At 37.9% G+C, this 26,456-nt stretch overlaps 1 protein-coding gene across 4 annotated transcripts; it reads left to right on the forward strand.

Moving 5' to 3' along the window:
* The first annotated feature begins 464 nt into the window (after positions 1-464).
* Positions 465-24,996, forward strand: strip2 (striatin interacting protein 2). 4 transcript variants are annotated; one of them, XM_084406510.1, is made up of 22 exons: positions 465-568; positions 5,671-5,740; positions 6,598-6,672; positions 8,894-9,028; positions 9,335-9,455; positions 11,628-11,696; positions 12,068-12,174; positions 12,316-12,443; positions 13,143-13,331; positions 15,060-15,110; positions 16,183-16,415; positions 18,119-18,184; positions 18,342-18,405; positions 19,242-19,313; positions 19,399-19,473; positions 20,153-20,250; positions 20,364-20,490; positions 21,507-21,607; positions 21,694-21,760; positions 21,904-22,008; positions 22,186-22,390; positions 23,699-24,996. In XM_084406510.1, the coding sequence occupies exons 1-22, from the start codon at positions 545-547 to the stop codon at positions 23,947-23,949; spliced, it is 2,433 nt and encodes an 810-aa protein (XP_084262636.1). In that variant the 5' UTR covers positions 465-544; the 3' UTR covers positions 23,950-24,996. The 4 variants fall into 4 exon arrangements, with proteins under 4 accessions (XP_084262636.1, XP_084262637.1, XP_084262634.1 ...); XM_084406508.1 differs by having other exon boundaries at positions 528-658; XM_084406511.1 differs by lacking the exon at positions 15,060-15,110 and having other exon boundaries at positions 469-568.
* The last annotated feature ends 1,460 nt before the right edge of the window (positions 24,997-26,456 follow it).

Here is a 26,456-nt window from a genome sequence, read left to right on the forward strand (position 1 = left end):
TTAACATTCATTATTGCAGGGTTTACCTCAATTTAAAGGCAACATAAACATTTATCAAAATTAGTAGGCCTACATTCTAAGATAATTATGGTCAGTTTTTTCAGTGGAAAAGCATTCATTGTGATGTGCTCTCTATTTATTTTTTATGAATCACCAGAATATACACAAAATTCTTAAAAATATATACAACTCACATTATGAAAACTCATAGGCTAAGTAAACAAAAACATGGATCTATGTAGGAGAAAACTATTTATGTCAGGGGTAAATTACAACGTTTAAGTAAAGAAATTAAAGTAACATGCCTCATAAGTCTTTTGCTTTTTTGTTTTTAAAATGGTCTAAAATAGTGTCTCATGGAATGCAATAGTAGCACCTGCATTTTCGTGGTCAAGTGCGGTGTGGGCGTGGCTCGCTGCAGGCGTTGCGTCAGCAGCCAATCAGAGCGGCGGGGCCGGAGATAACTCTGAGCGTGGAATCCAGCAGCGTATGTTCCAGTGTGACTGTGTATTTCCGTGCGGCGAACACATCCTCAGCCTGACAGATGCAGCAGTCCGACGACATGGAGGTACCTTTACTTAATGATTCTAACAGTAACAGACAGAAGTCTCTGGCTCAAGAGAGAGATGGGTTCAGCAATCAGCTGAAGGATTCGGAGGTAATCCGAGCACACTGACAGTTTGCACGGGTAGAGGAGTGTGTGTATATATGTATAAGGTGGCTTGTTGCTGGGGGCTTTTAAATGCCTCGAGCTGTTATTTTAGAAACATGCATGGTGCTAAAAATACCTTCTCCGTAGGAATTTGATATGGTGTGACTGGCTGATGGTAAATAGGGGATATACATGCGTTTCATGTGCGTGCCTTTGAAGGGGAAACATGAAGGGTGCATTTCTATCTCTCTTTAATTCCCACTTCTTCCACTGTATATGTGCACATGCGCATGCAAAATGCTGAGAATGTATGTATTTGGCTCTTAATCATGTGTATTCACCCATCAATGTCAGTGGGCATACATTCCAAATGCATTATATGAAAATAAATAATTCGCTAGCAGATTGTTTATTACAAATAAATTCAACAAAGTCTATTGAGTCAATAAAGTCTTGTTTCCACGGTTCTTATATATATTCAAAACCAGTTTGGTCAATATTAGCCTAATATTATAGAATATGTATTGGGATATTGGGCTTTAAAGGGGTCAATGGACTTTGTTGAATTTATTTGTAATATGCAATCTGCTGGTGAATTATTTATTTTCATTGCATTTATTTAAAAGAGGCATCCATCCATCCATCCATCCATCCATCCATCCATCCATCCATCCATCCATCCATCCATCCATCCATCCATCCATCCATCCATCCATCCATCCATCCATCCATCCATCCATCCATCCATCCATCCATCCATCCATCCATCCATCCATCCATCCATCCATCCATCCTTAAAAATAAAAGCAAGCAAATGCATATTTGAGTCTCTCTTTGGCACTGCTCAGGGCATATTCAGTCTTCAAGGACAGTAACACATGTTGTGCTGGAATATGTCCAGCCTAGTGAAGTTATGGTAATGAATTCCTCAACCGTGATCGTTGAGCATATTGAGGTTTTTTTTTTATTATTATTATTTTTTTTTCATAGAGGAATTAGAGCGTGTTTTACTCCTGCAGCAGACAGTGGTGGGGAGGCGGTTTGAATGTACATAAAAAGCCTTAAAATTATGTGCATGGCTGGAGTTTATGACGAGGAGTGAAACTCAAGGGTCAAATATGTGAGTGATCTGTCATTAAACCAGAAAGTACTGGATGTGAACCTCTGTGCTTGGTCTTATGATATATGCATGTTAATATTAGTGATGAATTATTGTATCTGGCTGCATAAAAGGAGTTATGAATATTAAATGATGAATATTGACTGGCGTCTTTGGGTTTTTGGTCCAGTAGGTTAATGCTTGCACAGGGAACCACATTGTACAGCCCCGTTTTGAGATTTGAGATTTACAGATTATTCCAGTTTGTTTTCGCATGCAACTCTTGTTCAGTTGCTCCTTGTTATGGTTTGGTTGGGCTTTGATTCAGCTGCACTTTGGGCTTTAGATTCAGTGTTGAAATTGATGTGAATATACCCAAAATATAAATAGAAAACTGGAATTTTAACCCTGTAAAGCCTGACATATGAAATAAGACTTTCAATAAGATGAAAAATTGTGGGGGGCAAAACATAATGCAGTACAATACAATGATGAAAAAATAAATGTTCATCAAAAGATGTATCATATTTTTGATACTTGCGTGTCTTGAGTAATCCGTGGATTCACGGCATAAATTAGTATTTGATTTATAGGATGTTCTAGTCTATAAGTATCCACAGTTTGCCTTTGGATCAGATGTTTTGGCCCTTGACCTGCCATGTTTTCTCTAAAACCATCAATATCTGGTATTGGTTTGGGTTAGACATGAGAGTTCTGCTTCTGGGAGATCAGAGTGGGAGTATAACATTTAGGGAAGGTGTCTGTAACGCTGTCAAAAGGAAAGCCCATGTCTCTCTCTATCTCTCTCTCTCTGTCTCTCCCACACAGTTCTCAGTTGGGGCCTTTAACCAGGAGTATCAATGCCATCTGCTCCTGAGGTCCAAAATAAAATGCTCCTGACTGTGCCACACATGTCTGTGAAGAGGGTTAACATGAGAAATCATTAGTTTTGTGTTTACAACTGCGTGCATACATAAAAAATCTGCACATGCATCATGATGATGATGATTATGATGATTTCTCACATCCAATATACATTTTTGCCCATAAAGCATTATACATTTAAAATTGAAATTTTGTTTTATTTCTAATCACTAGTTTACACCGATGAAAAACAATTGGTCTGATGCGGACCAGTTATTTATTTTTATTTTTATTTTTTATTAATATATTAAATTAACTTTTATATCTATATTTTTTTGTAAATTTGTAGTCATTTTGTTATGAGCTTTTGTCATTTTATTCATTTTTTTATATTGCTATTTAGGTTTAATTTATTAATGTAAATTTTTATTTAATTTTTAGTCATTTCATTTTGTGCTTTTGTCATTTTGTTGGTTTAAAAAAATATTGCTATTTAGGTTTAATTTATTCATGTTAATTTTTATTTAATTTTTAGTCATTTAATTTTGTGCTTTTGTCATTTTGTTGGTTTAAAAAAATATTGCTATTTAGGTTTAATGCATTTCTAAGAAAAATTTGTCATTTCATTATGTGCTTTTGCCTTTTTTTTTTCTTTTTTTTTAATTGCTATTTAGGTTTTTAGTTTTTATTTATTTCCAATTAATAATTTTAGTGCTTCAACCTAAACTTATTTCAGTTTATTGCAAAGACAACATTTCTAATTTTCAACATCCCATTTTATTTATTTATTATTATTTTTTTCCAGCTTTATTTCAATTAACATAACTGTTTTTAATAGCTTTAGTTAACAATAATAACCCTGATAGGGACTTATTTTAAGTTTCCTCAATTGGCCGCTGCTAGTAAAGTCATCAATGTATTTTCAGCTAATAGCTGTCAAAGTAAAGAGTACTGTAAAAGCACTCTGAGAAAGTAGAGCGAGGTCAACGTCAACGATCAATTTGAAAATGATCTCCGGTCTTGAACTCTGTAGCTGAGTCCACCAATATCAAGAGCTCTTTCAGAATCATTGTGAAAAGATGTGGATAACGCTGGCCTGAATGGGTCGGTGGCAAAAAGAGTCCATTAGTCAAAAGGTAGCATGTGAAAGCAAATCTGAGGTTTGTCAAAAAGCATAATAGTGGGTGACCCAGTTGTAATGTTTTTTTTTTAGGTCAGATGCCTCCATAATCGAGCTTCAGAGTGGTAATTATGGGACAAGTCTAATATAAACATAACACCATGCAGTGAAGAATAGATAATGCAAAATACAGGGATGAATCATTGTATATGGCTGCATTAAATAAGTTATGAATATTAAATGATGAATATTAACTGGCATCTTTTGGTTTTTGGTCCAGATCAATTCTGATACAGGACACATTGTGCAGCCCCGTTTTGAGATTTACAAATTATTCCAGTCTGTTTCAAGGCATAGAGGGGCGTTCCGCTCTTTCAGTTGCTCCGTGTTTTGGTTTATTTGGGCTTTGATTCAGTTGCACTTTGGGCTTTAGATTTGACGATTAATCCAGTTTGTCTAAAACACTGTCTTTGTTTAAAACACTGTCTTTTAAATCTTTTTGTCCACTTTCGACCACTTCTGTCCTGATTTCTTTAAGGGGAGGTTAATGTGTGGGTAAATGTATTGGCATTTTCAGATCTTTTGATCTAATGGAGGAAATAAGCTCACGCAATTTTTATATGAACATGAAATGAGACTGAAAAACATATGGAGAGCAGCATCTCTCCTTTCTGCTCTGACAGCCGCCAGATCACACCGAACATGATTGACGAAAATGCTTTTTAATACCAGGTGTAAACAGGGCCTTAGTCTAGAACAGTACACGCAGAAAGTTTTTTTTTTTACATTTTTTTTTTTAAATATAAATAGAAAAAATAGAATAGAAAGTGTTAGTATTAATGGGTCAAGTGTTGATGAAGAAGTTACGTCTTTAGCTGTTTTTTGAAAATGGCTAAAGACTCAGCTGCTCATGTTGAGCTAGGCAGGTCATTCCACAGGGAACAGTCAAGGTAAAGGTTCGTGAAAGTGATTTTGTGCCCCTTTGGGATGACGCCTCAAGGCACCATTCACTTGCAGAACTCAAGCTTCTGTAGGGCGCAAAAGTCTGAAGTAGTGAGTTGAGGCATGGGTTGCAGAGCCAGTGGTTATTCTGTTGGCAAACATCAGTGCCTTGAATTTGATGCGAGCCGCTATTGGCAACCAGTGAAAATTAATGAAGAGAGGTGTGACGTGCTCTCTTCAGCTCATTAAAGATCACTCTCGCTGCTGCAGATCAGTTATAGAGGTTGACAGTACATGCTGGAAGGCCTGCCAGAGAGCATTACAATAGTCCAGTATGGAACTATACTTTGGTAAAAAAACAAAACACATAATGAATCAAAGCTCATCACAAGTAGCTCTTCCAAAAGCTGAGGTAAATATTAATATATACAAGATGCACACAACAAAACAAAACAAAAATGTCAGTAGAGAACAGTTACAAACTCTTCCTCTCCCAGAAGTCGTACACAGTATAGACCCAAAAAGCTTATTACAGATGCAAACTTAGAACATCGACCAATATTGTATAGCATCAGTCACCCTTAACAAGCTATTTATAATCTGAGATGCTTTAATCCTAGTCACAATTGAGTACGTGAATTGAGATGCAATGTGTGGCTTTAATTGTGACTTTTCACTTACTGTTGTATGCAGTGGTGCTTCTTTATATTTAGATCTTTGTGGCTACTGAGTTACTGTGTGATACTGCACTGATGGAAATGCTCACTGTCAGTGTGTATGTGTGAGCATGTGTAAATTTACTTTACATTTCCCACTCTGTAGTTGTTGAAGTACTATAGTGTGTCCGAGCTTCATTTGCATAATTACAGGGAAAAGCACATGCTGATGAAATAGTGGAAAGACCTGAAATGCAGTTGGTAGGTGCTCCAGGATGTTAGACATGTGACACTTTCTGTTGTAGCAGTCTAGTTATTGTTTGCTTCTGGTCCGCAGGGGTCCATGGAGTCCCCCAACCTGGAGTTTGAATATGGGGACACAGATGGCTTCACTGCTGAGCTCTCAGGTCAGTCACACAAACATATCTGGGTGAACAATCACTGAATTCGGGTGATTTAATCTTTTAAAAGGATGTATTTATTTTAAATAACATATGGAAGCAGCACAAGAACAGTTTTAGATGTTGCAAGAGTTTAAACGTAGATTTAATATTAAAATAGAATTAATTGAAGAACAGATGTGCATTATATACTGTATATATTTTCTGATAAGTTTAATGTTGCAATTTTAACACTAGCCCTGTGCATGGTTCTTGTGTTTCATTATAAATTGGAGCTTTTATGCCTTTAATTATACTAAATGTAGCAGTATATAAAGTATTAGGTTACACTTTATTTCAATAGTCCACTTTAGACATTCTAATAGCTTTGCAACTACACACCAACTGACTTTTATTAATTTGCAACTACATGCCGCCTAACCCATTAGAGTATTGGTAGACTGTTAGGTTAGGGTTAGTAGAGCAAGTTGACATGTAGTTGCAATGTTACTTTATATAGAATATCTGTCGGGGAGCATCAAAATAAAGAGTTATCAAATATTAAGTGGACAGTCCACTCTAATGACTGCTAGTTAACATGTAGTTGCAAAGATAGTTAGTAGACTGTATGTTGGAAAAGTGTTACCAAGTATTATTATACAATATTATAATTTGTAAATGTTATTTGCTGTTGATGCTTGTTACTATAGTATTTAGGGACAGTTTGAGCCTCTCTGTCTAAATGCTCATTATAGTGCATTTTAATTGCCATGTAATGCACAACATGCCAATTAATGTTTAATGAATGTATTTTACTATGAAAAGCCCATGTCATGTGCTTGTTTTCTTTTAATCATGTCTTTTTTTTTGTCTCTTTCACACAGAGTTGTACAGCTACACAGAGGAACCAGAGTTCAGTCTAAACAGGGATTACTTTGAGGAAGACTTCAAGAATCATGGTAATGTAGCCAGTGTTATATTACAGCTAAAAGTCTAAGTCATATGTTTCTGTAATGCACTGCAAAAAAAAATATATATATTTCGTTTTTTTAGTATTTTTTTCATGGAAAGTTCTTCCCACTTTGGAAAATAGTTTTTCATGTTATAAACCTACGGAGGTCTAAGGTACATGGTGATGGAAAAAAATGGGAGGAAAATACATATTTTAATGCTGTTGCATTCGCTCGCAAAAGTTTTGTGTTTCCCCGTGAAACTTTGCGTTCTCAAACACAGATTAACAAACAGATCTTTATTTGTTATTGCATCTTCCACACTAACACTAACATCATAGTGTTTAAGATTTTTGTGCTCAAATTGCATTGTAATTGTAAGAAACTGCTTGGAGTGCAGGTTGGTTAAACTGCTAAGAGTTACAAACTTACAAGTTAGACATCACTTTTTTTTTAAGACTTGATAACGTTTTTAAATCAGTTTGGCCTAATATGATACTGAAAAGTAAGACTGAATACCCCTTGACTAACTGCTAGTGGTCATACTAGATCTTAAGACACTGTCTTAACCTATTGGCTATGTTTATGCAACTGGCCGAAGCTTCGTTTCCACCTGTGTCTGAAAGAGAACAGAAATAAAGCCTCAGCAAAATTCCACAGTTCTTTTTCTGTGAGAAAAGGAGAAGTTTAATGAATGTTTATGTAGTGACGATATGTGTGTGTGTGTGTAGCCTCAGGCTTTACCCTGCCTGCTGTGTGAACAAACTCACCTCACCAGACCTCTCGCTCTCTGTCTCTCTCTCTCTCTCTCTCTCTCTCTCTCTCTCTCTGTGTATGCCTTGGCTTGGCACTGCAGTCTCTACTGAATGGAAAAAAGTGCCTGGATCACCCACGTGACGTTAACTTTTGTGCGTTTGTGTGCGCTGTACGTCTGTGTTGATTCTGAAGCAACATGTCACGTGTTGGAGTCGGTTACAAGACACATTCGTACTTTTGCAAGTTATTGCCATCCAAAGTGGTCATCTTTTTATTTTATTTTGTCCACTTATGAGTTTCATTTTCCACCCTCTCTCAGGCACTTACAAGAAAATAGGTCATTTAAAACTATTTTTAGTTTTGACTAGTTTAAACTAGTTTTGTCTTGTTTCCCAGTACAAATATCTCAACATTCTTAAATCAAGATACATTTACTTGAGAAGCAAAATGACTTAGAGGGGTCATGAATTGAGAAATCAAATTTTCCTTGATCTTTTAACATATAAGAGGTCAATCATGTACTATAAAAATGTCATCATTGACATTCATCTTCTACATCATTGACTCTTTAGACCTGACCACCGATTTATGTCATGTAGTAGTAAATACGAAAGAGACGCAAACACAAGATAGAGATGAGCAAAGTAAAATATTTGTTTCTTTTGTATATTGTCTTCTGATTTGGGATCTCTGGCTCAAAAGTGTATGGCTCAATTTTTACCAGTTGCCATTTTTCATCATCGGAAATTTTCAAAACCATTCCACACGTGTAACAGGGACGTTGACAATTATTTTAATATACAAAACTGTTACCCAATCATAGCAGTGGGCATTTACTTCCCAGTTTAAAAGAGAGGGTCAAAAACAGGATAGAAATGAGCCTATTACTTCTAAATTAGGATGTTTTTTATGTAAAAATCTTGCTAACATAATTGCAAAAATTAATACATTATTCAGAAAAACTATTATTTTGCTTGATTCAAGAATATTTAGACATTAGCACTGGAAAACAAGACAAAAATACTGAGTTTTGCAGCAAACATTTCCGCAATACTCAAGATCAAAATCATTCCCATCAGAAATCAAATGTAAATCTTTCATTGTCACATGAATGACCTCGGGGATTTAATTTTACACATTCCTTTCACTGACGACTTTACAGCAGAAATCTTCCACACAAACTAATAAGCATATGGCAAATGTTTTACTAAGCGCATTTTCAAACCAGGAAGGTTTGTACAGTAATTTGCATTCGTGAATCCCCCTCTCGTATATATAGTTGAGGAACATTTATGAGAAGAAAGGTCAGTGAAGTGAACAAGTATGTGCCGCCCCTCTCACGGATGTTTGAGCAACACAAATCCTGACTAATCTTTCTCACATGTGAGAAATGAACCAGAATGGGAGGTGGTAGAAGAATGACAGAAATGATCAACATGGACAGAGATTTGATTCTTCTGTCCTCTGCTCTCAGTGAAGGGTCGGAGGTGGATGGAGTTGAGTTTGGAGGAGCAGAGGGCGTATGTCATGAGATTGCTGGATGCTCTAGAGGTCACCGATCGGGACAAGAGGCTCAAAGTGGCCCGGGCCATCCTCTATTTGGCCCAAGGTACGAATACAACACATGCAACCACAATGGAATTGGTGAAACTAGTCAAGAACAAATCATATTTTGCACCCAAATCAAAAGAAAGATATTAAACTATATCTATTTTAGGATCATTAAGGCCATGGCGAAATTCTTTTTCGTTATTGGCTTAGGGGTAAAAAGAAGTACAAAATACGTGATCAGCAATATACTGTTAGTGAACATCTTGACGTTGAGAGCAGCGTTTAGATGAATATGTAAATACTCTGTAAAAAATGTCTAACCTCCCCAACTCAAAATTTTTCTTGCTTCTGTGTGTGTATTAAGGTGTGTTTGATGAGTGTGACACAGAGACCGACGTCCTCTACTGGTCTCGACACAATGTCTTCCTCCTCTACGACATGGGCATCTTCACGGCTCTGCTGGAGCTCCTCAGCATGGAGATAGAGTGAGTGTCTTTATTTCCCAAAATGCCTCAGTCTCTCTGTAGAGATCTGTGGCTGAGGCCAGACCATCTGCTCCAGGCAGGGAAAGACTGAAATATTGAAAGAGACAGACAGCGAGGGAAGTGTTTAACAGTGCTTCTATTTTTATTCTCTTTCTCCTGAGGGAGCAGGTTAGAAACGGCTCAGTCATGACTGTGTGTGTGAAACAGTGTTTAAGGGGTTGTGTATCTCTGCAGTTCTCCTGGGTGTTGTCCTAATGAGCTGTACACCTTTTCCTTTTCTGTTTCTTAATGCCCGCTGTGTATGGTAGCAGCTGCCTGGGTGGCACAGCGAGCCAGTTCTCTATTTCTCTAATTACCCACATTAAGTACACTTCCATGTTAATGGATCTTTCTATTCCATTAAGAGAGTGATATCAGTGATATCAGATGTCTCTCTTAGTATTGCACATACTTTACAACCACCCAGAACACCCTAAAAAACAACTCAAAAACGAATGTGCAAAGAACACATTAGTAACATCATAGCAACGGCCTGGAGTTGATACCTGATTATAAATCTCACCGGGTCAAAATTGCATTGTTGAGACAAAAAAACGCAGATAAGTTGCAATGGTGAATAAGACTGTATGTATTTTATTATTACATTTAGAAATAATGTAAAATACCGGTAAACAATTTTAACGGTATTCAGAATAGAAATGCAATACAAAGTATAAAACTAACATAATTATGGTGGCATCAATATACGGCAAACCTAAACAAATATATTTTAAGCGAAACTGAAACTATAGGAGAAATTCACTATACAAATAAGCTTGGGCTCTTGTATCTTTCTCATTCGGCACAAATCCAAACGTGTGCACTTTGAACATGATTTAGAGGCTAATAAAAAAAAAGTGTTGATTAAATTTATATTTCTTAGAAAAAGCTTCAAAATAATGAAAAAACCCATGAAACATTTTATATTCACATATCCTAATTTTCATTAACATACAAAAAGAAACCTTTCATAATATAATATAATATAATATAATATAATATAATATAATATAATATAATATAATATAATATAATATAATATAATATAATATAATATAATTAATATAATCAGTGCTGGTATTGGTACCTAAAACTATTAAGAATATAAATGAAATAAAGCTAAATAAAATATAAATATTAGAAATACATTTATATTAATGAATTAAAGCTAAAAAGAAATTGCTAAAAAATAATAAAATGAAAAAAGCACATAACAAAATTACTAAAACTTAAATTAAATTGAAACCTAAATAAAAGCTATTAATAATTCAAAATATTAAAGAAATGTACAAATAATACAAACATAACACTGAATAATATAATATAATATAATATAATATAATATAATATAATATAATATAATATAATATAATATAATATAATATAATATAATATAACAATCTGACTGTGTCCCTGGTGAACGTAGCTTTTTTTTTTCCGCAGCACATTTCAGATGATAAACTGCTGCTTATAATGTTTCATATATTAAATGTTAACTACTGTAGGTTTTGGTTCATCATATTCTTATGAAGTTAATATAAGCATCAAAGCAAGATCAAAAAGGCACAATTCTTTTGTGTATCATTTTCATACCTGCTGTCATCTCTGGTCTTTATTTCCTGCACCCCCGCCGTCTCTCTCCGTTTCCTCCTGCTCTTGTGTTCAGAGAGCCTCAGAGTGGCCGTGTTCTGTTCTTCAAAGACAGCCTGGCCACCATGCGTCTCCTCTTTCAAGCCCCTGCCTGGCGGATTTAATGTATTTGTACCATTGTCCCATCAGCCCACACAGCAGAACTGTGCTCAGGGAGGCCGTACCACTGCCTCTTCTGCTGTTTATGATGCCGTACATTTAGCCCTCCAGCTTCTCTGAGCATTGATTCATATGTGGCCAAGCACAACATATTCAAATGATCAAGGTTGACAGCTTGTCAGGTGCAATAAGATAGTATTTGTGCTGCAGAATGAAAGCAAGACATTAGACCACATGCCCTGTTTGCCTCTCACAAACTCATTTATATTGTATTTTGTGGCGTAATAAAACCATTGGCTGGTTGTAATGAGTCTTGATGCGGATGTTATGTAAGGATGTCCGTAGAGTGCTATTTTGAATTAATATTGTTCCCTTTTCCTCTAGTAATAACCAGGCGTGCAGCACTGCGGTAAGAAAGCCAGCCATTTCGCTGGCAGACAGCACTGAACTCAGGTAAGATGTCCACTGGGAACGAATCATTTTCTTCTTTCACAGACATTCATACGCTCTCTCACAACATGACTTCTTTTCACCCAACCCACAATCCACTTCTCAGATTTACTGAGGCAGCCTCAGATCTTTCTGACGGCAGCCTCAAATGCCTTCATGTTTTTGAGCTCAATATATCTGCTCTCTCCAAGCATACATAATTGAGACCTGAATGTTGTTTTCCTGTAAGAAGTAAAGCTGCTGCATTAGCTGATTATAGAAAATACTTGCCTTTGGTCACAATAAACAAAGACTCTCTCTCTCTCACTAATACACACGCTCTTACACACAATCACTCGGATTGAAAGTAAAGGGATTTGCGTTATGTTCTGAAGGGTTCTTCTGAGCATCATGTATCTGATGATTGAGACCATTCGTGTGGAAATGGAGGGTGACAGTCCTGAGAGGAAGGCAGCTAGAGAGGCCTTCAAAACAGAGTTGGGTGAGAAAGAACTGCGTCCTTAAGTCTTACAGATATACAGAATATAGTGTGTGTGCGTGCGTGTGTGTGTGTGTTGTGTTCGCAGTGGTTGGCTGTTGACCTTCTCTATGGTGCAGTGATTAACCTCCCTCCTCCTCTCAGGTTCACCCCTCTATAACGGAGAGCCTTTTGCCCTCCTCCTCTTCACCATGGTAACCAAGTTCTGCAGTATGAATGCACCCCATTTCCCCATGAAGAAAGTGCTGCTCTTACTGTGGAAGACCATACTGGTTAGTCTCAATACACACACATCAGAATTACTATAGAATATGTTCCAATTTAGATCAAAACTTAAATTTGATTCTGTTCTATTCTATTCTTTTCTAGTCTATTCCGCACATAAATCACTGCTCATTCTATGTTGTTCTGTTATGCTGTTATATTCAATTTGATTGCATTTCACTTATAGATTCCTTCTATTATATTCAGTTCTATTCTACACATCAATCACTGCCTATTCTATGCTGCTACATTCTATTTCATTCCATTTCACTTATAGATTACTACTTCATTTGTATTGTTTTGTATTCTATTCTATTCTACACATCAATCACTGCTGATTCTATTATGCTGTTACTTTATATTTTATTCCATTTCACTTATAGATTAATTCTATTCTATTCCACACATTAATCACTGCTTGTTCTGTTATGCTAAATTACATTCTATTTTATTCCATTTCACTTTATGAATAGAATAGATTTATTCTATTCTATTCTATTCTATTCTATTCTATTCTATTCTATTCTATTCTATTCTATTCTATTCTATTCTATTCTATTCTATCAGATAGAAAAGGTTTTCCATAATACAAACATTGTGTCTATCATGGACTGTTTCAAGTCTAAATCAAGTCAATAACAGACCTGCTTCCGTCGCTATAGTGCTCTGTCCATTGATCTCTGTGTCTGTGTTGACGTGCACCTCAGTTCACACTGGGAGGTTTCGAGGAGCTGCAGGAGATGAAGGTGAGGATGAGAGAGCAGTTCAACCTGCCGCCGCTCCCTGAGGACAGCATTAAGGTGGTGCGAAACATGCGAGCCGCCTCACCTCCAGCCTCGGCCATGGAGCTCATCGAGCAACAGCAGCAGCAGAAGAGAGGACGCAGGAGCCGCAGGGTACGAGAAGCACACGCCAAACACACAGCTTTCAAAGCAGTTGCACAAGCAGAAACCACGTGAAGAAGTACAATCACTGCGCCAGCATGAGTTGAGCTCACTACACACAACCACTGCGCATAAACCTATACAATCAGTATGTGAAATACACAACACACATATAATGGCCCACCCAGCCTAAAAAACTTACACAACCTTTTAAATAAACACAAAATGGACTACATGCCTGTGTTTTACCACACTCCTGCCCTTAAAGACACTCTGACATTGCAACGATGATGTCACAATGAGAGTGAAATTTAGCAGTGTACCGATTGGCCGGTCTGTCTGCACAACATTGTGGACCAATCACAGCAGGTTTCACGCTGCAAAAATGTTTTTTTCTTATTTTTCCAGTACAAATATCTAAGCATTCTTAAAGCAAGAAAAATTTTATGTAGAAGCAAAATGACATTAAGAAATTAAGTGTTTACAGGAGCTACCCATTTTATCCATTCCAGATGTACATCGTATTGCCAAACGGACGTCCAGAGCCCCGAGTACTTCGGTAGATAAAGGATTTAAGTTTTTACGCCTCCTCATTTATTCATGATTATGAAGTTAGTATATGTAGCTTTTGCTTATGGCACCCGATGTAGAGTTAGCTAACTATCAGTAAGTTAGTTTAGACTTGTATGCTATCATAGTAGTTTAACCTTTTATATTTGCTTGCAGACGATTAAAACAATCAAATGAAGACTGCATTTAATTTTTTTTATAAAATTTTATTTTCTGATACTTAAGCATTCGTGACATTTTTATTAAAACAGAAATAAGAATTGTATTCTAAAAAAAAGCGCAAAATAAGCTACCTCAGAGATAACGTACCGCTGCAGATGCGTATGGTAATGCAAACCGGAAATGTTTATACCCGTTTTCCGGTTCGAACGTTGGGCGTTCCGCATAACCCCTATTGAGCGGTTTAGTCCAAATTTTCTGAAGAGACACGATCGCTTTATATGTTGAATAGACTGAATTTAGGCTTTTATTCACATATGAACATAAATCAATGCACACATCAGTTGTGGTAAACAGAAGCCCAAACATGATCGCTTGACGTGCGAAAACCAATGAGGTTAATTCTCGTGTTACGCAGCACGTTTGAGCTTCCGTAAGAGGTTTGTTCCTGCATGTCAAGCAGGTTCGGTTGAGCTTCTGTTTATGTTCGCTGATCAACGTTTATATTTGAATAAAAGCCTAAATTCAATCTGTTCATTTTATAAAGCAATCGTGTCTCTTCAGAAAATGTGGACTAAACCACTTAATTCATTATGGATTAGTCTATTTATGAACTTTTTAAAGCGTCAATGTTTCAGTTGCGTAGCTGGCAATGGATGGAGGGACAGAAAGCTCTCAGATTTCATTAAAAAAAAATCTTCATTTGTGTTCTGAAGATGAACGAAAGCCTTACGGGTTTGGAACGACATGAGGGTGAACTATCCCTTTAATGTTGATCCATTTTTAAGATCTTATGTCATTTTGCTTCATAAGTAAATGTATCTTGATTTAAGAATGTCTAGATATTTGTACTGGAAACTAAGACAAAAATAATGAGTAAGAAAATCTCTTTTTTGCAGTGCACAGTTTTTGACTTTCCTCTGTCTCCCTCTCTACTCCTTTCTGCCCTTTTCTCTCTGGGTTTTGGTTTTCCTGTTGGCTCATTCCCATCTCTTCCTTGTGTCCCTACAGAGTGCCTTTGTTGATAGCTTGGAAGGAGACAGTCCATATGCCAAGAAACAGGTCTTTACCCTAAACCCCTTTTGTGCATTTTCTTTGTTGTGGGCCGGCCTTGCACTCTTCCACTCTCTTTTCCTTCACAGCAATTTGTTTTTCCTTTGAAACTTGATTTGGGGAAGGGAAGGGTTCTGAGAAATACAGCTGACCATGGCTACCGGACATTAGCAAAACTCTCTCTCCTCCTCCTATCTTTCCATTTGCACATCTTTCCACACATTCTCAGTCAATGAGATCCACGTAGACACACTACGGCTCCCACTAGCTAGCAGAATGGCTTCTTCTCATAGGCAACCAATCACAGCTGAGTCACCTTTGCTCATGGCCTCAGCACCGCCCACAGACACACTCATACATTGACTGCACTGGAACAAAGGATGACGCTCCACTAATGCACCTCATGCCTGCTGCTTGCTCTGAATCTTGCCATTCATCCGTTTGCACAACACTAGAGATGTAAAGAACTTGTTTTTTGTGCCTTAGTTGAACTGAGTCTGCACAGGAATGTTGAAAAAGGAGTTGCAGTGTTGTATCTAGAATGTACGAGTCCCCAAAATTGCGTCAAGGATTCAAAGTTTTTGTGATGCTTATCATTTGCAGGTTCACGGAACGGTAAGTTTCAGCAATAAACCCTAACTAATGGATGGGGAATGTAATCTGAAGACTAAACAATGAAAAATTACCACAAGTAAGTGGGTGACCCTTATGTGAGTCTCGTTCAGTGACTGTAAACATTTGAAACCTCTGATTCAGGATGTTTCAGTTTGGACAGTTGACATTTTATTTTACATAAAAAGGATGCCAAATGAAACAACTTGATTTTAAAATTATAACACACCAATCGGTCGGCCGTCGGTGAGCGTCTGTCGGGCTAGTTTTTGCGGTGTGTTCAAGTGTAGCATTTTGGACAAGACGCAGCCAACGCTAGGCGACAACACAATAGCCTTTCGTCACCAGTGTCGCCTTTCATCACGCAGTGTAATGGCCTTTAAAACTTATAAATGAGACTCGATATCAGGGTCCAGAGTAATATGCACATTTGCAACTTGATATTAAACTCTTTCTTCTTCTCTTGCAGCCCCTGGTCAAGCAGGACAGCCTGGACACTTACAACGAACGGGACCCTTTCAAGAATGATGATGCCCGGGATGAGGAAGATGACCCGGAGGATGTGGACAGTGGCATTGAGGGAGAGGTCGACCCTCTCGACAGAGACGTCATCATCCAACCGCCACCGCCACCACCACCGCTGCGGCCCCCGACTGAGAGAGTGTCCTTCCCCAAGGGCCTGCCCTGGGCCCCCAAAGTCAGGTAGTGTACAAGATCTTTTCTTCAAATGTGACTCTACAGGATGGCCAGACTAACTATAAACTCATGGCTTTTTTCGCTGGTTTCAAAACACACACCACGCAGGATATTATCTGCCATTCATTTTCACTTAAATTTAATGCTTTAACAGTTGGTGACATATGCTTGGAAAAAATCCTGAGATCTAAAAGATAATGTCAGCGACTTACCTATGATGCATCAACCTCACGTTTGCATAGGCTGTACTATTCGAATTCATGATTGGTTGACTGCCAAATTAAAATATTAAACAAAACGATTAACCGATTACTGGTCATTTCAAATAAACGTTTCTGTTCAGAATGATTGAACTTTATTTACTTTTTTGTTCCTGGTAAAGTTTCGTTTGTTTTTGTTTTCGTTCCTTGAACCGGTTCAGAACCCTGCATAAACTGTACTATATAGAATATGACTGTGTGTTTTCAGAAATCTATTAATTTGCAATGAGTTCAGGGAGACTTAAACTACTGGTCAAAAGTTTGTAAGGGGTTAATACGTTTTTTTAAATATATTTTTGAAAGAAGTATCTTATGCTCACCAAGGCTGCATTTATTTGAAAAAAAATACAGTAGCTATGTTTCCATCCACCAATTTTTATGCGCATCCGATATGAAGACATGCGCATAAACTATAATGGAAATTGTACGATGGCATACATTTACTGAATAAATCCCTCTGCGAAACAAAAAAAATCACATGACTTTGCCTCAACAGAGGATGTGATTGGATAACTGGACTAACCAGCGGACCAATCGCATCGGTAGCCTCTCAAATGTTGGTTTGGTTATTCTGAAATGCCTGAGTCAAAGTCTGTCATCAAAATGATTTGGTTTAATTCCCTTCCAGAAACGGATAACATGACAGCATTTACTGCGTTTCATCTTTGCACTCTGAGGTGCAAGTAATTTATGATGTAGGAAAAAGAGCCATAGTAGCTTCCCCTATTGCAGTAACTTCCATTTTTATTACAGAAATTTTGTGACAATTTCCCAGGAAGTGATGAATTTGTTCTCCTGAACACATGGGGTGGAAACGCTGCTTTATTCGCAAATGTTTCATGCAGTATTACAATTTTGCGTATAAGTTAAATTTGCAACTTTGTCATGAGAACAGTAATATTCTGAAATATTTAAAATAACTGTTTTGTATTTGAATGCATTTTAAAATGTAGTGCATCTGATGCTCCATACTGTATCTGTAGAGACTCATCTAACTCCCTAGAAAAATCTACTTCAGCTCCTGTGCTAGAAATACAGGCTCCAGTATGTCTGGCTTAAATAATGCATATTTGAGGACAGAGACAGATGAACATGGAGAAACATAGAGGAAGAAAGGAAAGAAGGAAAAGAGATGAATTTGGAACAGTGAAAGCTGTGACAGTCACAATTGATCAAATCCTCTTGATTATTTGTCATGCAGTACAGTATTTACCTGTGAATTGTAACGCTGTGCTGAGCTGCGCTGCTGCATGAAGATGAGAAGGATAGGGTGGAGGAGGGGGTGTTGCAGCAATTTAAAGAGGTTAGCGTAAAGATGACAGTCCTGAAGGGATGCCTTTACGTTAATCTTTTTGATGTCTGTTGGTAGCAGTCCTGTCCTAAACTGAGGAAAAGCTGTTTATAGCAAACCAACTCCTCATGTAGTCCATTCCCGTCTTTCTTCCACAGAGAGAAAGACATCGAGCACTTTCTGGAGACCAGCAGAAATAAATTTATCGGCTTCACCTTGGGAAAGTGAGTCTTTGATCAGTTCACCTGGGCTAAAGCTCCTCCACTGAGGTTACAAATCTATGATAACCTATAATAAAGGTCACATTCATTATCATTAAATCAGTATACTCTGCTGTTTCTGTTTTACAGTGTGTATTTGTTCTTTCTGATGTTATTTTAGTGACACTGACACTCTGGTTGGGTTACCTCGGCCCATACATGAGAGTGTAAAGACTCTGAAACAGGTGAGCATGGAAACATTTTTGTTTTCTAGTATTCTTCTAGACAGCTGAGGATTAAAGGGGACCTATTATGCCCTTTTAAATTTTCAACTTTCTTTAGTGTGTAATGTTGCTGTTTGAGCATGAAAAATGTCTGTAAATTTATAAAGTCACTCATATCAGTGCGCACTGTTTCTGAACTCCCTGAAACACCTCCATTGTATTCTTGAGTTTTCTTCTGGGAACGAACACATCACAATATTCCTCATTTAAATTATTCCCGACCAAGGCATACGCAGAATAAAGGGGCAGGGCCTGGTTGAGTTAGTTAGTACTGGGTTAAAACTCGCTGTTCTGGTAAGGGGCGTGACATTTCCCAAACATGCTCAAAGCGCTTGACCAATCACAACACACTGCTCCAGCCAACCAAAAAGAGCACGTTGTGCTGTTTGGAAGGAGGGAGACAGGAACTAAACAGAGCGTTACTGACAGACCGGGAAGCGAGGTGCTGCAACAATGTCAAATATGTGAAAAATAAAAAAATCAAGCTTGAAAACCTATTGTAGAAGACCCCAAAAACAAAATCAAGATTTTTGAGAAAAGGAATAGGTTTTCTTTAACAAAGATGGTTTGAACATTACTATAAATATGCATGAATACTAAATGGTAATTTTCTATTGAGACTCCATAAGTGGATTATATCTGTCGGGTTTACCAGCTGTTCTGCCACTGATATGCATTGACGTGAATCCAGTGGTATAATGAGTGCTCTATTGGGGCTCTTTCAGCCAATCACAGTTTAGATATCCATCCTTGGTCACCATGGCAATTCTCTCTCACTGATCCCTTTCTCTCTCAAGCACAAGTATGTCTCCATAGCGGAGGTCCAGATCAAGAGAGAGGAGGAGCTGCAGCAGTGCCCCATGACAATGGTAAGTGACTCAAGTTCACTGTTCTTGTGCATTTATTACTGGTTCATTAAGCTGTCAATCGGAATTGTCTCTTTTGATTGGCTAGGGTGAGGAGGAGGTGGAAGAAACACCTGCAGAGATTCTATATTTGGGAATGTTGCCCAGCCTCTCACAGTATGTTGTAAGTGTCCCCTACACTTCATCTTTCTAACTGAATTTTACACAAACATTCTAATTACATATTCACAAGCATCTGAGTGTGTTTTTGATCATTTTCTTTCTGATAATATTTTACAGCTCTATCTCTCTTTAAGGCCAGACACTACAGGCAAAAACATTTGTTTTTTATGCACTGGTCAGTTTTGAGAATTTGGGCTATTTTATAACGTAGTTGCTGACTAGTGGAAAGAAAACACTCTTAAGTGTTTATTTTATTGCACTTTATCTATTATTTGCATCGTCATTTCAAGTTTTCTCGAAATGAGTCAGAAATGTCCACTTCAGTAGTATTTACTTACAGCAAACTTTCCAGTTTTATTCCCATCTATATTCTGACAGTTTTTACTTTTTTTGTTTTCCTTCTGGCTGTTGGCAGTATTTTCTGATTTATGGAATGATAAGAGAATTCCCCTCTGTAAAAACCTTTGACTCTAATATTTCAATAAAATGAAACCAGAATTTGTTTAATTTGACCAATTGTCCAAAAACACATTCCATAGAAAAATCGTGAAACTCTGCTCCCTGATCTACTTCCCAATATTGGATTATGCATAACATTTGGTAATAGTGTAGTACTAAATGCATGCAACTATTCAGACAAACCAGGTAGGAGTGTTGCACTAATGTTATTCTCTTTGTAGATTGCTCTTTTGAAGCTGCTTCTGGCTGCAGCTCCAACCTCCAAAGCAAAGACAGATTCTATCAACATCCTAGCCGACGTTCTGCCAGAGGAGATGCCGTAAGTCTACACACAAACGCACATACAACAGAGACTAAAATGGTGCATGAAAAGATCAGTGCAGTTTGTTTTAGATGCACAGCAAACATTTGCCATATTTGTGTGTGAAACAGAATCACCGTCCTCCAGAGCATGAAGCTGGGCATTGATGTGAACAGACACAAGGAGATTATCGTCAAAGCGATTTCAGCTCTCCTGCTACTGCTGCTCAAACACTTCAAACTCAACCACATATACCAGGTCAGACTCTTCCCCCCCTCTCTCTCTTTATTTTCCATTCCTTTCTCTGCTTGTGTCTCTCTGATCTCCTGCACTTGACTGACCCTGCATTCTGCTGATAGGCTCGCCGTCAAAGCAACATTGATCTCAAGACAACTACAATGAGAAAAGCTTTTAAATGAAAAAAAGATACTATAATGCATCAGTAAGAAAGACAAATATTTCAAACTAAAGAGAGGATTTAGATCTTTTTCAGCTCGACCAGTAAAACCCACTCGGATGCTAAGAAATCTGAGAATTTCTCTCCTCATACATCAGATAATTAAAAAATATTAGCAGGGTACAAGAACAAAGTGTCTTGCCAGCACAGTTCAGACTAATCCTGTATGATGAGCATGACAAATTATGAAAAATGAACGTGGGTGTTTTTTTTTTAAGTGTCGCCCTCTATTGGTGGAGAATGGAAGCGGTGATAAATAGCTCTGCAGTGGGAAGAGTTTTATAACACACTTATTTTGTCATGCCAGTTTACCCCTTCTCAGACTCAACTTAAAGGACTGAATAATCAGCTACTAAAGGCAGTCACGCACCTCTTTTACTTCTCTTTCCATTTCAATTACCAAATCACTCATTTGCTCAGATTAGACAACATTGCTGATCCACTGATATATCCTGCTGAGCTGATGTACAGTTAATTCTGGGTAGCTCTTTGACAGAGTTTGCCCATTGAGATCTAAAGCCGTGATAAATGCAGAACAACCGGAGGAGACAAATCACTCTTCAGTATGCATCTCAGTCTCAGATGAATGCCTTACAAATGAAAGCCTAATGAAAGCTCATGTGAGAACTAGAGAAGTTGGCAGTTAATTATAGATATTATGGGACAAACTGACTTCCTCTCTATGTAACACACTGGATTTAAATGGCCATTCCTCCTTATATTAAAATGTAGTGTTGTTCATATGCTGAAGATTTTTATGAAGTACATAATTTATGAACATGATGTACTGAATGTTTTTTTTTTACATCCCGAACAGTTTGACTATGTGGCTCAGCACCTGGTGTTTGCCAACTGCATCCCCCTCATCCTCAAATTCTTCAACCAGAACATTATGTCTTACATCAGTGCCAAAAACAGGTAGACATTTAGATTTATGCTCATTTAAACCAACTCCTGTGTCCGTAATTTGTTTAAAAAAAACATATTGTGTTTTCTGATGGCAGCATTTGTGCCCTGGATTTCCCACATTGTGTGGTTCATGAAATGCCTGAACTCACAGCTGAAAGCCTGGTAATTATACAAAACACTGCTTTTATTTTGTCTGTTTTTTTTTTACTTAAACTCCAGATAATATTTTGTAGGTGACTGAAAAGATAAAGATGGCAATTTGAATGTTGTTAAGACGGTGAATGTGTGTCTGTGTGTGTAAACAGGAAGCTGGTGACAGTAATCAGTTTTGCTGGCGTAATCTCTTCTCCTGCATCAACCTACTGAGGATCCTAAACAAAATCACTAAGTGGAAACACTCGAGAACTATGGTGAAAGAAAGAAAATATTCATTTTAAAGATTACTAGAGCATTAAGTATCATTTTCTAATACATATCTATGCCTCCTTCACAAAATGTGAATGAATTTCTTTGTAAATGGTTGCATTCATATGAATGGTTTTGTGTACAATTTACATTGGTTTTTGTTGGTTGTCTTTCCTTTACAGATGCTTGTGGTGTTCAAATCTGCTCCCATCCTGAAGAGGGCACTCAAGGTCAAACAGGCCATGATGCAGCTCTATGTTCTTAAACTCCTCAAGATCCAGACAAAGTATCTGGGGCGCCAGTGGAGAAAGAGTAACATGAAAACCATGTCCGCCATCTACCAGAAAGTCAGACATCGGCTCAATGACGACTGGGCGTATGGGAATGGTAAAAATCTATTTTGTTTTTTACTTAAGGGAGGAAGACCCTATGGAAAGTGTAGCGTAGGTTACTTGAGTAAACTGATCAGATTCCAATTTAATATGTTTCAGATGTGTCCTTGAACATGAATCATAGTGAATCATGAGTCATTGACTGTATTCAAAATTCAGATACTTCCCCAAACTTTAAAAAAGAAGCAACTTAACTGACACTGTAGGTCACATGACAGTGACAACATGGTGGATGTCCAAATGTCATCTATACTATATAGAACGTACTTTAACGGGTGCGAAGTGAGTTTCAAACCAAATGTAGTACCTACTATACAAGCTGTGTCCCAATTCAGAGCCTGCATCCTTCAAAGGCCGAATGCGTTTGAGCGGCTTGACGAAGGCTGACCCATTTCGAATGCTCCTTCAAATGCAGCCTATAATGTATCGTTCGTTTCCCGGGCCGTTAAGGATTGAACGGATGGATTCCTTCTCAGCCTAGCCAATCCCAATAATCATTGTGCTCTGATGAGGACTACATTCTTTTGAGAGAAAATTCTGGATTACCCTTCTAGGGTTTGAACTTAAGCCGGGCTCAGACTACAGGAGTTTCAGGAAGATTTATGCCCGATTTACTCCTCCCGACATTCAGTGAAAAAAAAATCACATCCAGGGCATCGGTCAGTTCCAATGTTCAGCCCAGATTATTAAGTGACGGAACTTTTGAAATGGAGAACAGCGAAACAACAAGCAGCCGTACTGGTCCGGTGGACAACGGAGATGGAGTACGGCTGGTCGAAATGTGGCAACAACACGACTTCCTTTATAATGTCTCCTCATATAATGTCTACAGCCAGTTGCCGTGACACCGTATCCATTTTGTTTACATCCGCTTCCCCCGTGAGATGCTAAATCTGGCATGTTAAGAAAGAATGTCTTGTAGCGTGAGGTGCGCCAGGATTTTCAAATCAAGTAGTGTGTGTAGGTTTGAGATTTGAAAGAAGAAAATCTGTGAAGATTCTCTTCATGTGCTTGATGCAACCAGATTTCACAATCGGTTAAGATTTAAAAACTCCTGTAGTCTGAGCCCGGCTTTACTTGAATATCTAATAGTGTAAGGTATATATTGACAAAGGTCCTGGACTTCGAAAGCGTGGGCTTTAAAGTCTGCGCACTTCGAAGGATGCAGCCTCTGAATTGTGACACTACTACAGTATGCGATTTCAGTTGCAGCGATAGCGTTCCACATTACCTGTTATCATATGTAATACATACTGTTTGTCATAGCTTTCAAATGCTCCTATATTTCCTTCTCTTCTCCCAGATATCGACGCTCGGCCGTGGGACTTTCAGGCGGAGGAGTGTGCACTGCGCGAGAGCATCGAGAAATTCAACACGCGGCGTTACGATAAGAATCAGAACAACGAGTTTACGCCAGTGGACAATTGCCTCCAAAGCGTTCTAGGTCAGCGCGTCGACCTGCCCGAAGACTTCCATTACAGCTACGAGATGTGGCTTGAAAGGGAGGTGTTCTCCCAACCTATTCAGTGGGAAGGTCTGCTACAGGCCCAGTGATCCTACTGTGATGATCATAAGACATTTGTTTCTTATTAAACCGACACAATTACTGTGGCTTACGATCGACAGAGAAATGTTTAAAGCACTGAGGGTCTGCCGTTCCTGTTCTGTAATGAATTCTTGTAAATATAGATATAAATATGTGATTATGGAATGGTGGTCTTCCTTTGGAAATGGAATGAAAGAATGATATCTTCTCCAATAACTGAAGCACACTTTGTATAATGACTGCATAACTACAGTATTCTAACATAGGCTATATACTATTTTGAAATGATCAATATTTATTTATATGGTCACTCACTGTGTCTTACTGTGGAAATGTTCATTTTTATGTAAATATGATCACTTCATTAGGTTGTGAGGTACCCCCTGATTCTGAGGTAGGGTCCCTCTTGAAAAGCGGTTGTGTCATTCAGTTCATGTGTTAAAACTCCTCTGGTTATTTATTTATCTCTGTGGCATCATGTGTTAAACAGGAGGACGTCTATGTTCTCGAGAAAGCAGTGAGTCACCTCTTTTTGTCCCCATGTAGCACTGCACCACACAAAGCCCCCTGAGCAGCACAATACACACATTCTAAGTGTCCTTGGTGACTTTATCGTCACCCACACTAGACAATGTCACTCGTTAAATGGTGCTGGTTTTTAACGCTTCGTTTCATCTTCTTGTTAATTGTCACACTTTTTTTCTGAGATTATATGACAAGTTCTTGTGAAGCACTGTAAGAATAATTTGTGCTCTCTCCCATCAAAACAGTGTTATATATGGCACCTCATCATGTTCATCAGGATTATTTTACTGGGTTTGTCTTGCATATCATTTCTTGATTTTTATATTCTCATTGTTTTGTACTAAATTAAGGTGCTGTGTAAATGAAACTACCTATGATGATCCATGCCAAATATAGCACTACCACATTTTTTTTATATGTACACTAATTAGTTGTATTTGTACAGACTGCACTGTAAGTGAATGTGGCAAATTGATGTAAGAGTCTTTAATAAATTATAAATGGAGTTAATCATTACCTCGAGTAACATATCTCATTGTCAATGTCAGTATTTGTGTGTGTGTGTGTGTGTGTGTGTGATAGGATAAAAAAAAGATTAATAAAAACTGTACAATTTTGTTGTTCCTGACTTTTCGCTTAGAGTGACCCCTGATCCCAGCATAAATTTATTTGTAGATTATTAATCACGATAGCTGAATCATGTCAGAAACTGAAGTACAGTTTTTCATCCGCTCCACTAGGCGACGTGAGCGTGTTTCACTATCAGAGCGACTCGTTTAGATCCATGACAACAATGACGCTTGATGACAGCCGCTACAGCAGCACGTGCAGATGACGGTTATTAATATCAAACAACTGTACATATTTTAGCAAAAAAAGCGACACACAGTCCGATAAAATGCGGGAATTGAGCATCGCGCTATTCACTGGTAAGTAACTTTGCACTTAAAGAGAATTTCTTTGGTAAAATGAGTAGCTGTGTCACGTAATTAGGCTTTGTTTACATGCCCTGTTGCTGAACTCCATCAGACCTTCAGAAGAACAAATTAATCCGAAGTAGTTGTTGCGTTAACGTTTCATTTATAATTTTTGAATGAATCGCCATTTTATATTAATATTTTGAAGTAGAATAATAAGGAATGGTGTTTTTTTTTTTTTTTTTTTGTCATTGCTGTTGTTGTAGTGTTACTGTAGGTAATAATCTACTGGATTAATGTTTGTTATTATAGTCAGTTGGAGTGAGAAGCTCTGATGTTTCTGCTGCTTCATGCTGTAGTAGAGCTGCAGTGCTTTTGCTTCTAATAAAAACCATCATATATACAGTCCAGAACAGAACAGGACTAAAACCATGTACTGGAAACCAGCCTTTTAGGATTACTCTTGTTTATTGTGAAGGAAAGTCTCATTTTAATTTTAATTTAATTAAAATATTGTTATTGATACGGCATTACTGAAGTATAATATACTCAGGAATATATTTTCCACACTATACAGCTTTCGGCTTTAGGATTTCCATCTATTAGCTAGTCTTTAGACAAACTTTCACATACTCATTTTTTAGATGTAGAATATGGAGTGAAGTCTGTTTTTTATTTATGTCTTTCCTTACAGAATGTGTTTGGACCATTACATCCTGTCTTCAGAAACAGAGCTCAGAGCCGTGTGGACAGACATTGACTTTAATGATGGACATCTGCTCATGGACAGGTAATGTATGTGATGTGTGATTGTGTGTTTTCCTGAGCAAATGATGGGAATCTAAATGGGTGGGGAGGGACGGGGAGTGAAATTTTTTTGTAACAATTATAATTTTTTTCCCCCCTGTTTGTCCAAAAGCATAACCGCTGCTGGTGACTGTGCCGGAAGCTCCGGGGGGAGACCGCACTGGTATCCCCCTCCTTTGGGCGCGCGCCACTCACACACACCACACACACTCCTATCGCAGAGACCCGGCTGGGATTGAACCAGCAACCTCTGAACCCGTGAGGCA

This window comes from Rutilus rutilus (assembly GCF_951802725.1).
Source record: "Rutilus rutilus genome assembly, chromosome: 4".
Taxonomy (NCBI): Eukaryota; Metazoa; Chordata; class Actinopteri; order Cypriniformes; family Leuciscidae; genus Rutilus; species Rutilus rutilus.